Genomic DNA, 13,970 nt, shown 5'->3' on the forward strand with positions numbered 1-13,970 from the left:
ACTATTACTTTGATCGTAGTTGCCCCGACGTCCAAAACTTGCACTAATTATTTCAGCTAGTAGCTCATAATTATATTATACAAGTAAATAGTTGGAACATTTCGCGTCCGCTTGTGCTCAGTCGATGTGAGTGCAGAATGAGATGAATCCTTCTCTTGCGTAATAACCTGCGGCCCGGCTGCACTCACTACCATTACATGTACCAACCCGTCACGGCGTGTCCTCACATGGCGGATTGAGAACGTTTGGGAAAGGTTGAGTCACCTGGTCACTGACGAAAGCAACCAGCTCCATGCCTTGTCCTGCATGTGGGCCAAAACCATAAAACCCAACACGCAAAGCTTTGCGTAATGCTACTGCAAATACACTGCGCGCTGGGCCGCACCTGGCACACTACACGTACACAGACATCGGTAGATCATGATACACCTGCGGTAGATCTACCAAGAGAAAATAAGTTCTGGGAAGTCAGGAACTGCGGTGGTACGAGTACATAATTATATCTACTGACTACGGAGTCTGCACTATTACTAGTATTAGTTGTGTAGTGTGTATGCCTGGTATAAATAAGGCTGGTCGAGTATGGACTTGTGAGTTGTGGCAAACCATTACCTGGCAGGCTGCATGTAGCCAGTTAGCTAGGTCCGTCCCTCGGTATGTCGGGCCGCGGGCAGGGAGTAGACCGATGCGTCAGGGACCCTGCCCGGCACCATCACTAATCAGGGAATACTAAAAAACAGTTGGGTAGACCCTACACACTAGATCTACCATGGTCCACGTGGTCCCGTGCCGCATACTTCAACACTACACTTCCTTTTCCCGTCAGGCGTGAAGTACGACTACGACTCCGAGTCCACGCAGCGAATTTTTGGCTTGTGAATGAGTAAGGACTTTTAAAAGTGTGCTATACTGGGACCGGACAACACCTTTTTCTGCACGCCAGGAAGACAAAAGTCCGATACCAAAGCCAACGCAGAAACAAACAAAGAGAGGGGAATGCTACTTCCGCTACCCGATGCAGTGTTTGCTGAAGTCGCTGCCACTATTATCGTACATGTCATGTAAATCGCACATACAGTATTAATTTTGTTCCTCCCACTTCTCAAGACCTTCAGTACATGACTATTAATATTGTAGGGGAAACTGAGTATGAACCAGCTAGAGCCTGCTACGATGGGAGGCTAACATATCGCTTCATGACCGCGGTCATTTGGTCAAACTGCTGCCCCTCACGCAAGCACAAACACAGCCAGTTACCTTGCAAGTTCAGCACAGACGTTTGCTGAAGCTATTCATTCATGGATCGCGGCCTTGGAGGCTTTTGATTTTGGTTTAGTGCAATACGCTAATTCGAAGGCTCCTTTGGAGACAACTGGATTCCTATAGCAAGTGGGTTTCCTTGGGAAAGATCATTGATGATAATGCATATCAAAATCTGAAATACACAGGTCGGCAGAAGAGATGTGCCACACCATCAATACCACCTGCTGATATTATATGTATAACTCCTACTGGTTACTGCACTGATGATGCACTACTGTACAGACAATAATTATGATGATGATGATTAGTACAATGATTATGCATGCTAGTAGATCTACCTGACGCTCTGAGCATGTTCTGAGCAGTGGTGTCTACATAGATCCACCTGGTGTTCTGAGCACGCATAGCCGGTAGATATGAATATCACCAAGAGTACCTTAGTGCACATTGTCCTCCTCTTGCCACCTCTCTGACTGAACCCTAACGACAGTAATTATAATAATAATTATTATTCTTACATGCATGAAAAAGCATCTTGCGGCGGCGGTCAGAGGACGGATATAGACAACAGCGACAGTAGTGTTTTCCCAGTTGCATAACCGCGAGTGGCGCCCCACTGAACACCACATCCGCGCTCATCAAGCGAAGCTGGACACCAGCAGCAGTACGGGTCACGGTTGGTCCCGAACCTTTGTCGATGTCATAATAACACAGTTGCGCATAATGGAACATTAATATTGTGCAACACTAATGTTCGATCCGCCGCTGTCTCTTGATGAATCTTTCCGTTGTTCTAGTTCAGTATAATTAGTTGTAGACCATCGCTCCCCATGCCGGTTTGTCCCTTGCCCGCTTAGTCGCCAGGCCGAGATCCCGCACTGTGGTGAAAGTCATTCCGGCCTCTCTCATGTCCTCCACAACGCTGGTTGCCAACGTCTTTCTTGGGCGCCCTGGCCGGCCTCGGGAGTCTTGGGTCAAGTAGATGTTCATGGCTTTGCGGGCGGGAGCGTCGGGGGACATTCTCAGGATGTGTCCTGTCATTCTCCTCCTTCGCTGTCTAATCAGGGTGGATATTGGGCAGGTTTCACAACGTTCGTACAGATGTTCATTGCTGACTTTGTCTTGCAGCTTGATACCCAGGATACATCGAAGTTGCTTTCTGTGGAATACGGCAACCTTGGAGAGGTTTCCTGCCGTCAATCCCCATGCCTCACAGTTGAATAGGAGACTCGGGAGGACAATATCATTGTACAGACGTAATCTTTTCGTCTCTGCGATCTGCTCTCTCCTCAGCCACATCTCTCTCTCAACCAAACAACAACCGTATCCCCTTGGCAGAGAGATATCTCTTGTTTGCTTCATCACCGACACGTTGAATTCTGCGAATCCTATGCGACAGCTGGTTTGTCGATGTCACATAAATTATGTAAACTCTGGTGACAAAGGCATCATACTGTATCTCCGCGAGAGGTAATGTTGTTTGGGTGATCGGGTGAAGCACCTGCCCAAACGCGGTTTACCAAGCGTATATTTGTGCACTGGTAGGTCTACGCGTGCTGAAGACCAACAGTGGTAAAGATATCATACATTTATACCTCATTCCATATTCACCCACATACAATCTACATAAGTGGTGAATATTGCTGAATATTCACCACTTTTCGATACGTACATGTACTGTAAAGAGAGCAGTACTCGGTGCTGCGCTCGATTTCTCTTCAGTCAGCGCACTGGAGCTGTCGAGTGCCCTAGACATTTTCTACGCTAACTTCCGTAGACAGGACTTTCCTGAGTACAAACGAAATAATTCCTTGCTTGCCATTGCCGCTGGATCCGCATGTGATCAGGTGCTGACAGTGAGCATCTTCACAGACGGAGTGTTCCAGCGAGCAAACAAGGTTTTGGACGCTCAACATGTCAATGGCCCGATGATTGCGGATCAAGCGGCAAGCCAGGAATTTCGTTTGTACTCAGAACAGCCCTGTTCAAGGACGTTAGCGTAGAATTTTCCTAGGGCACACAACAGTTTCGAAGCGCTGCCTAAAAAGAAAAGAAGTGAGGGTAGAACCGCTTGGCTCGCTGTTATAAACCGACTCCCGAATTGGCGCGATGATCGCGGATTGGTCAAATCTTCGCGTGAAACGAAACCTCTCTCTGATTGGTCAAATCTTCGCGTGAAACGAAACCTCTCTCTGATTGGTCAAATCTTCGCGTGAAACGACACCTCTCTAATGATTGGCTCCCGCCACAAAGCTGCACGAGCGTGTTCTCCATGGTGATTGGCACGAGCGTGTTCTCCAAGCCTTACCAAGGTCGTCACCTCCCATGCCACATGCGCATATATATGCACCAGTACGTGTACACGATCGATTGAACAAGATTCTGGACACGCCGCCCTCGGATTCAGGCAAGAACACGCCAGTCGGTCTGAAGGCTCAGTGAAGCAACAACGACTTACATGCATGTACGTTAGTTCTGCGTACATCATACACTCACTACATGTACTTTGTACATGTATGACCAACAGGACTCGTTTGTTGGGTTTTAGGGACAAGAGGGTAAATATGGAGAGGTATAAGGCTGTGTTTACATGAGGCGTTTCAACCCGGGTTGAGTTCGACCCGGGTCAGATTTCAACCCCCCATGTGCACAAAGTGAATGGCGCGTTTACATGACGCATTGCGCTTGACCCGGGTTGAAATTTCGCCCCGGGTTGATTTCAACCCTCCCCCCAAGGGGAGGGTTGAAACCAACCCGGGTCAAGAAAATCGTACAAACGTACTTCTGTGCGTATCTCGCGCCAGGTTTGAACAGCACTGCACATGCAAATTTCGCGCGAACGGATTCACGTGACCATAGAGGACTGTAGAAGTGGACTTTTGGCGGCATATCAGTATTTGACCCGGGTCAACTGTCTTCATGTAAACGCTCACCTCTTTTGTCTATCGTACAGACTTTCAACCCGGGCTGAACTCGACCCGGGTTGAAATTTCTCATGTAAACACAGCCTAAGTCTAATATTACCTTCAGCCTCGTGAATATGGGCGATTATCACTCTTCTATATCGACCTCCACTAATTCTCGTGATCCTTGACTGGTCCTATATTACCCATATCGCCGCAATATCGGCCGCTTATATCGACCGCTTGTATCGACCACTTAGGCATTGTAATCTTTCGACTTTGGAGGGACTTAGATTTTTTCTCTCCACTTCAAAAAGAAAAATTGAAAGAAAGAAGACGAAGGAAGAGAACAAGCAGGATTTGAACTCACAACAGTATGAATCTCAAGCAACCCCTTATACCACCCAGCCACTGTGCTGCAGATGCTGAACCCTGTTGTTCTTACAGTCTTGTACCCAAAATAGGCAACACCCTATGTACACTATAGTACAAATGCTATACTAAAAAGGTTAAAATAGCTACTGAAGGTTCAAATTTTGGGGTTATGGCAAAGGAATCGTGATAAATAGGATATTGACCTCGACTTCGGTCTATATGGGAAATATAGGCCTCGTAAAAGACCTCGGCGGACCTCGGTCTTTTACTCGGCCTATATTTCCCATATAGACCTCGTCTTGGTCAATATCCTATACATATTCACTAGTTATACAAACCTCGGTTTGTATACTAGTGAATATTCGCCCATATTCACTCGGCTTCAGGTAATATTATACATGTATACGTATTAGCTGGCCATGCTGTAGACAACAGGTACTAGTACATGATTGTATTACATGACTGTACAGGTACAGTCAACTTGGCTAATAACGACTGCGGATATAACGACTGCGGATATAACGACAATTCGCGAATAACGACAGAATGTTCCATCCAACTGTAATACATATAATGGGACTTCGGGTATAACGACACTTCGCGAATAAGGACACTTTTTTGATGCCCCGCCGAATGTCGTTATAAACGAAATTGACTGTATTAGCAAGACTACATGTAGAGTATGCAACCCCGCATGCTCTTGGTATTAGGATATGGTGCAAGTCATCTATTATGAGGCTTACATTGTGGGCAGGGTATTGTACGTGCTACTTTAGATTTGTGTTGGGCTTCAGTTCCCGTTATGGTAACACAGTCTTTCTTCAGATTCTTGGCATTAGGTTGGCGTTTTGATCAATTCTTTTGTACTGAGATATTGTGTCACACATGTATGTAAGCACATTTGCTTTGCCAGTATAAGAGGCTGTTCGTCAATTGTACGTTCTACCTCCTGGTTATAGGTGGCAGGGAGCAGTGAAATTGGGACAGAGAGATGGGGAGGCGTGAAAATGCCGGTATTTTCGGGGCCAGGCTGACTTGAGTGCGTAGTGGGGTGCTGAGCGTGGAAGGTAGTAAAAATTATTTCTAAATTAATAATGTAAACGTTAGTTACTATTGGGAAATTGGGTTGCAAATGCGGGTTTTCAGTGTTGAATGGCATGCCGGAGCACAGCCGCAAAATTGGTTACTATGATGGGGAGTAATTTCCTGGGGACCGTGTGAAAGCAGAATATGTATGTATCGCTGGTCACGGTCTGCAGCCAGCGTGACCAAACTCGGGCAAAAGAAACCTACGCAGAGAGAGAGGGGATGGACATCATTGAGCGTGAAGGCTATCTCCATACTTAGCATCAGCAGCGCCAGCCTGGGCTGCACATTGCATGAAAAGTTAGTACCAAGATGTTCCGTCACTCTTGGGTTTTCTTGCAAAGCTGGCCATGCAAACCACAGAAAATGCAATGTTGCGATGTTTGTGTGCTCAGTGAACGTAAATCTCTATGATCATATAACACCTATTTCTTTTTAGTACAGTGGTGCCTGGAAGTGAAAACTATAACAGGCAGCATCTTTCTCCAGTCGACCGGCTGATTCTTCCCATCAGCATGTCTGTGTTCGGCAGGGTCTGGGGACTTAGATGGCAATGCTGTTAGGTAGCGTTGACGGCTTCATGTAAGCGTACTCCATGATGTTCTTAGACTTGCGAATGGCGTTTCTCCTCTCAATGACTCCCTCCACACTCATCTCGGTGGCCCGGGATTTGGGTGTGCCATCGCCAACTAACAGAGTGCGGCAGCGTGATATCATGTCCTTGACTGGTTGACTGGCGTAAGTCATGTTCGGACCATAGGCAAAGAGGTCACTGAAGCGCAGAGATGCCAGCTGTGTTGCCGTCTCTGCTTGGAGCTGCACATGGCCATGCAATGGACAAGAAACACACAGGCAAAACATGGGGAAATAGCATATGTGGCCACGGCTGATAGGTTACGGATATTCAGTGTCAGAGATACGCGTGCATGCATGTGAGTATACTACAGTTGAAAAATCGATTATCCGCACATCGACTATCCGACCATTTGATTATCCGTAACGGGTTTTTTGGGCGGGACGTGCCGTAGAGTACGCACTGTGCATGCAGTGAGCCATTCAAAAATACGAAAATTTTGAAAAGTAAAAAGGTCGTACATGTACATGTACATGTTTCTTATCCGGAACATTTGCCTTATCTGAACACCGCCTGACAGTTGTCTGCCCAGAGGTGGTCGGAAAATCGATGTTCAACTGTAGTACTGTAGATTGCCAAACCCATGGAGTACTGTTGAAGAATACTGGTGTAGAGGTGTGTAGGCTGACAGCTAGGTTTACAGCATGCATGGTAGTGACCAAGTAACTATGATAATGATAGTCTGATGCAAAACAGGATGTCACTAGCGGGTGAGTAGATAGCAGGCACACAGAGCCCGGATACCCAGGAACCAATTCAAAGTTCAAACGCACCCCTGCCGAGTACACCCCTGTACGAGTGGTATTGGTGATGGTGGTGATGGCCGGTGGTGGTGTATGTGTGTGTGTGTGTGTTTGTGTGTGTGTGTGTGTGTGTGTGTGTGTGTGTGTGTGAATTTAGACCGTAAAAAGAGGATGATACGTTTCCGTGGATTTTTGTAGTTCTTCTCATCTCTTGTACTTCTGTTTTGTCATCTCCCCTCCCCTCGCTTCTCTGCAGTGGTGACATTGTCATTAGGCCGTTTGCCTGTTTTGGTTGCCACTCTAAATAAATATAAATACAAATACATAAAATACAATACCTGGGAGCTGAACGCCCTCACACACTCCCTCACAGTACGCAGTCAAAGTGCAACTTACACTTGCGTGCTCGTAATCGCCCAAGAAGTACGGAACGAGTGCATCCAGTTTGCTGGTGTCGGTGACAATGGCCGACAGGTTTCCTAGCTCCTCAGGGCGTTTGAATGTGGAGAATGGTATAGTGAGGACAGAAGAGCCAAACTCACGCACGGCATAGTTGACGGCAGCGTGATGAACCGAGTTGATGTAGATGATGCGGCGCAGCATAGTTTTCAAGTCATCCACGCTGTTGAGGCTTTGAACCATGCTCTTGTTCTGCACATTCACACCAATTCACAAGGATGACCATCCATCATTGACCATGCATCATTGACCATGCATCATTGACCATGCAGCATGATAGTGTCACTGTGGTACCTCAAAGTGCAAGCATTAACTTCATAATACTACCACAAGATCATCAGTAGTTTTAAAAGAGTGTCCACACGCAGGCACAGTGATACAGAGAGCAATGGTCACAGTCAACACACACTGGTCACAGGAGTTGAATTGTCCTCGGGTCATGCAGAGTCTGCCGACGACGTATGCAAGAAGACCCGTATCAGTGGCCATAAGACTCATAAAGATTACATTACTGTATCATAATATGGGCCTAAACCAGCGAAAACAGCCCTTAGGGTCAACATTTTCGAAATTCCTTTTTGGTTGGAAAATTGTTGAAACACATCTACTGAAGGACCTCAGCGAAGAAAAAGTTCAATATTCCAATCCTAAACGGGTGTATACACCAATATAAAAGATGTACTCCAAATTGGTGCAATGCATGTATACGATGTATGTGTACAATGAATATTCAGCATTCGAAGGTGGGTGGGCAGCTTGAATACTTTTGAAATAGTACAGTAAGCAGCTATAATGACAAAGAATAGCTGATGAGTGCGGAGAAATGATCGACATATTCGCAGCTGCATCCTTCGTGGAGTCGTTCCGCAATCTCGTCTTCCATTTCTTCCTCCGCAGCTGAAGACACGACGTCGCTGCCGTCACTAGCCCCAGACTCAGAATTTATCTCAGGTGACGACTCCTCATCTTTCGAATCTGACGAGTCATCGGCCACCTTGAGCCGCTTCACAGCAGGAGATGACGGCTGCGATTCCGCCTCGCTGTCGACAGCGATGTCGGAACAAAAGAACGTCTCATCCTCACTCTGAACTTCAGCGGCTACTTCACCATCCACTCTCCACCAGGCTCGAGTTAGGTGTACACAATGACTGTCGTGTGCGCTCCTCGAACAACTCTGGCGTCCGCAGCCATCGCAACAAGATCAAGGAACATTGGAGTCGCCACTCGACACCACTTCAACTTCAAAATAAAATTAATAATACTTCAAGCAAGGGGTTCAAGAAGTCGTCGTGCTGTTCGCAGCGCGATCAAAACCGTTGAACGTCACAAATCGACCTATTTCTCGAAAAAATTACCAAACCTCTAAGGGTCGTTTTCGCTGATTGCGGCTCATATAATATAATTATTATGATGTGCAGTGTGTACCGGATGCTGGGTGTACAACTCCTGGACGTATTCCTGCAGAGCACTGTCACGCTTCACATCCTCCTCCGAGCAGTAGTAGCTGTGTGTGCAAGCAAAGACAAGTAGGACAGTATATGTGAGCAGAATGATAAGATGGTTGGCCATTACTTCAAACAGGCACTCAGAAACAAAGCACACGCCTACCAGTATTACAAATGCTTCAACACCGTCAATACCTATGCCAGGCGAAGCTACGAGGTGCCCTGGTCAAGCAACACGTTTGCCAGGCGGTTCATGCGAGTTTTTGACCCCAGCATTGCCTCATGTGTATGTGTGTGTGTGTGTGTGTGTGTGTGTGTTCAAGTGGGCGGAGGGGGGGGGGGGGGGGGGGGAGGGGGAGGGGGACTTCATGGTGGATTCAGAATGACCAAAATGCGTGGCAGCAAGCTGCACACAGGAAACATGAATAAAGAGAAGGCTGTGAATTATTCCGCGGATTTGTTTAACCCTCCCATCGCCTGTACAATAGTATGATTGAGACCCCGGCATGTGCTCGGACAGTAACAGGCGTACAAAAGTGCAGGAGTCTTACTGATCAACATATTCCGAGACGCATTGCTTGATGACATCGTGGACCAGCTGCCCATCATCACGGAACGAGTAGCTCTGGAGAAACTCCTGATTGTCAACACCTCGTACCTACACGACCGGGATAGAGGGTGAGGTAGAAGTGACATACCGGTACTACAATAAATAACTACATATAAAACAAGATGGCAACGTCTCGACTCCCAATGCACGCTGCAAGAGAATACTTGACTGGACAAGCCATAAAAAGAAGGGAAAGCAGTTGCATGCACAGCTGCCGTATGTTACCATGGTTATTTGCCGTGCTGGTGCCATGACATGCAGCAACACTGGCCAGCTGTTTTCAGAAAAAATATTATTTACAGGTATACCACACAGTGCACCACATCCATGCAGTATTCGCCCATGCATTGCCAGTATCTGTAACTCCACATCCATGCAGTACTCGCCCATGCATTGCCAGTATCTGTAACTCCACATCCATGCAGTATTCGCCCATGCATTGCCAGTATCTGTAACTCCACATCCATGCAGTACTCGCCCATGCATTGCCAGTATCTGTAACTCCACATCCATGCAGTGCTCGCCCATGCATTGTCAGTATCTGTAACTCCACATCCATGCAGTACTCGCCCATGCATTGCCAGTATCTGTAACTCCCCATCCATGCAGTACTCGCCCATGCATTGTCAGTATCTGTAACTCCACATCCATGTACTACTAGTACATAATCCATATCATAGGCTCAACAACAACGTTAGCTACACACGACTGAGGTACGCTGCTTTATATCTCCTTCAATGGCGTCGATGATTGGCTGTTTCAAAACCATGAAACTCTGAGTCACTACAAATAAGCCCCTTACGTTCCTTTGTGTACCTCTTGTGTACGGCACTCTGCCCACCTCATGCATTGAGCACTCTAGCACTGGTTAAAAGGCGCACTGCCTCTGTCCTGTAATAGCTAGGTTTATACTCACCACCAAGTCTTGCTCAAAGTCCATCTTCTCATACGTCCAATGCTCGTAGCCGACTTCAATCAGATCCAACAGACCCTTGTGACCGAAGCCAGCAATTTCCGAAACGCTGCCGTTGGCGGGTGTCAGGAGTTTAAATCCCATTGTGTTGATCGGGATAAGGCCCTGGAAAACAAGAGAAGACGATGACCGGCTCGATCAGGTTGGTTAATAAGAGGATTCCTGTGCCCTCGTCAATCCCATCTATCACTTAGCTGTGCATACACAGCCATGCATCGGTATTGATGCAGTACCTCAGGACTCTTATGTGGCCAAGCGTGATCGGATGATCATCCGCTTCCAGTGTCCTCTAAACGCAGACCTTTTCACACCCTCGCATGGCTCTGAGTTTTTAGAAATCTTTTACGGCTTGCGTAAGACTCATTCGTTTTAGACTGTACAAACAGGGTCTGGGTCGTGACATGACCGGTCTCATAAGACAGGTGGTCTTTCTACACAGGTTCAAATGTATGTAGTAGCATGGTAGGGGTCCTAAATGGACCGGTCTCATAAGACAGGTGGCCCCGTCTTTCTACACAGATTCAAATGTATGAATAAACAAGGTGTTGGTCCTGAAATGACTGATATCACATGACAGGTGGTCTCTTAACATAGGTTTACTGTACCTCGATATGGAACTTGAGAATTTGGTACACTGGATGCTGTTCGGGGAGCTTGCGGTGCATGGAAACAGCAAACGACTCAGAGATCAGATGAGCATTAACCAGATGGTGGACGATCTGCGAAACAAGACCGTCGGCGTTGTTCACGTACAACTTGGCAACCGTCCACCAGAAGAATGAGCTGCCTTGCGGGGTGCACACCCAGGACGAGGCTGGAGAGGAGGCATGCAGAGTCACAGACGCAACCGGGAAGTGATTTGTACAGCAAGACATGATTGTATTGTGCAGGATTTATCAGCGGTTTAGGGTGGCAGCCATGCAATGCATGATAGACTGTTTAAATGCGGGGGGGGGGGGGGGCAGCAGGATCACACAGGTCCATGCATGATAAACTGTTTGAATGGGGGGGGGGGGGGAACAAGGGTCATACAGGTCTATGCATGAAAACCATTGGTCATGAATACAAACAATGAATGATGTTTGTGAGTAGGATGAATAAGCACCCCCCACGGTTCAATCTTCAGCCATTATGCTAGTTCAAGACCTCATCAAGTGTGGATCATGGAGATGCAGATTACACATGCATGTGGTGCAGATCGTAAGTTTCTCACCAGTGTGTCCTAACTGGATAGCGACGGGCTTCAACGGATAGGAGTCGTCATGGGTGGATAGGAAAAGTGCGATAGGCGCCATCATGAATCGGTTGGCATAGGCACCGGGAGCATTAACGTCGCCGACGATCTCCGCCAGCAACGGGTAATGCAGAACATACAGCTGATGACGGGCTATAGCCTGTGCACAGAGAAAGGAAGATGTGCATGACAGAGTCAATGCGGTGCACAGAGACAGCAAGATGTGGATGACAGAGTCAATACTGTGCACAGAGACAGCAAGATGTGCATGACCAGATGACAGAGCCAAGACACTCGACTAACCTTGGAAATGGAGTCACTCATGTCCCCAGTAGCTTCCTGGAGGGCTTGATCAAACTTAGACTTTCCATCAACCACATCAAGATAGGTGGTATTCAACATTGACGCGAGATGTTTCCAGGTAATACCAACACTTGGCTGTCCAGCTACACGCCCGCTCTGCTCAGCACCATCCACAACTCTTTGCAGCTGGACAGGGTTGTTGCCCATTAGACGCTCCTGGCCGAAAATGTTGTCGTTCACCCACCTGTAGTCCTGGGTTAGATTAGGGTCATAGCCGATTCCTCTCTTCAGTACAACGCCTCTTGTCGGCTGCGGTGCATCATCACCGTAATGATCCATAAAGTATCTGTACAGCTGGCCGTATTGTGCAATGGTGTTGAAGTTGTCCTTTTCATGAGACGAGTTCTGTTTCCAGTCCAACGCAACCTTCCTTGTAGCGTTCATCGTGATTGTAAACGCTTCGGTCCAGTTCGGCCACAGGTGGTACTCCAGCATCGGGCCTACTGTCGAGTTCAAAAGTTGCGTGCGGTCAATGAGCGGCATCTTGCCGTTCGTGTGGTTCGCATCGTATTGGAACGCCAGTCCAAACATGGCCTGGCTTAACCCCGGCATGGTACCGAACTGGCCTCCCCTGCACTCCGTGCTGGCAGTCATGTGATTTAAACCTGCAGTACACAATGCAAACAGCATTCATGATGGACACAATGGCACGCCTCATGTTGAGCTCGGAAGTTGGAAAACTCTAACTTAACATGATTCTGCTAAGCTGCAGGTTTCGGGCATACTTGCTTGCATGTACGAATGCTAATCTGATGTGAGATACGTTATTGGGCTTCATTTTGGAAGCTTTGTGCAATACGGGGCCAGGGTATGATGGGGCCAGGGTGTCGTGCGGCCAGGGTACATGATTGTGCTAGTACTAGTATGATGCCATTGATGGGGCCAGGGTATGATGGGGCCAGGGTATCATCACAATCATGGGACGAGGGCAATCGTTGTCCTTACCTCTAGCAGAGACCGTTGCTAGCAGCAACGCTCCAGCCAGCAGTCGCAACAGCATGTTGCTCTCACGCACAGATGCACTCAGACCTGTAGCGCCTTGGGCTTGGCGAGATGCTCCCATTTCCTGAACGTCGAAGGCCAAGGTTGAGGTGCAGACAAACGGCAAATGAACTCAAATGAATAAGTCGTTGAGTACAGTAGGTGGCTAGGTTGTTCAAGGACAAGATCGCGTCTGAACGGATCGTCGAACTCAACTGCTTGCTGTGCACTTCGTCCTTCCACTCTCAGCTGCCAACTTGATCTGCTTTCGAAGGTGGCGGTTTGCTTTCTGACAGTTCTTCTCACAAACACTCTCCTTTATAGGACCCGAAATCCCGTGCATGTTGATACACGAAGAAGATACTGATCGCCAAGCCGAGCACCAGGCGGTGTACGGTGTTTTGCCATGGCTGGCTTGGTCGACGCTGGTACATCGACGAAGGTATCGCGAAGACACACGTTGAACCAGACGGTTACCTTGGGGCTGCATCAGTTGCCACGATGCAGGATGTAGGATGTTATTCGTAGGCGACGGCTTCGATCTCACCACGCGAGAAAGCGCCATCACAATGTCATGGTCGTTACCGCGTACCGGCCCTGTGTGTGAACCGCAGTGTGAGATACACAGCGATCCCGGACATCTCAGCCATCCAACTATTACTTTGATCGTACTTGCCCCAACGTCCAAAACGTGCACTAATTATTTCAGCTAGTAGCTCATACAAGTAAATAGTTGGAACATTTCACGTCCGCTTGTGCTCAGTCGATGTCAGTGCAGAATGAGATGAATCCTTCTCTTGCGTAATAACCTGCGGCCCGGCTGCACACACTACTACCATCACCAACCCGTCACGGTGTGTCCTCACATGGCGGATTGAGAACGTTTGGGAAAGGTTGAGTC

General features: G+C 47.7%; 1 protein-coding gene across 1 annotated transcript; it reads right to left on the reverse strand.

Moving 5' to 3' along the window:
- Positions 1-5,346: 5,346 nt before the first annotated feature.
- On the reverse strand, positions 5,347-13,970 carry LOC135813946 (polyunsaturated fatty acid 5-lipoxygenase-like). Its single transcript, XM_065326991.1, has 9 exons — positions 13,034-13,970; positions 12,029-12,693; positions 11,705-11,885; positions 11,097-11,305; positions 10,435-10,596; positions 9,460-9,566; positions 8,889-8,967; positions 7,401-7,655; positions 5,347-6,443 (listed from the first exon to the last, which is right to left on the reverse strand). The coding sequence occupies exons 1-9, from the start codon at positions 13,149-13,151 to the stop codon at positions 6,171-6,173; spliced, it is 2,049 nt and encodes a 682-aa protein (XP_065183063.1). The 5' UTR covers positions 13,152-13,970; the 3' UTR covers positions 5,347-6,170.

The sequence above is a fragment of the Sycon ciliatum genome, chromosome 4 (genome assembly GCF_964019385.1).
Source record: "Sycon ciliatum chromosome 4, ocSycCili1.1, whole genome shotgun sequence".
Taxonomy (NCBI): Eukaryota; Metazoa; Porifera; class Calcarea; order Leucosolenida; family Sycettidae; genus Sycon; species Sycon ciliatum.

Excerpts from the sequence above, each read along its gene's own strand:
- LOC135813946 (XM_065326991.1), bottom strand. The coding sequence starts at position 13,151 with ATGGGAGCATCTCGCCAAGCCCAAGGCGCTACAGGTCTGAGTGCATCT. Across the intron at positions 12,694-13,033 it reads AGCAACGGTCTCTGCTAGAG|GTTTAAATCACATGACTGCC; the intron begins GTAAGGACAACG and ends TGTGTACTGCAG. Across the intron at positions 11,886-12,028 it reads TGAGTGACTCCATTTCCAAG|GCTATAGCCCGTCATCAGCT; the intron begins GTTAGTCGAGTG and ends CTCTGTGCACAG.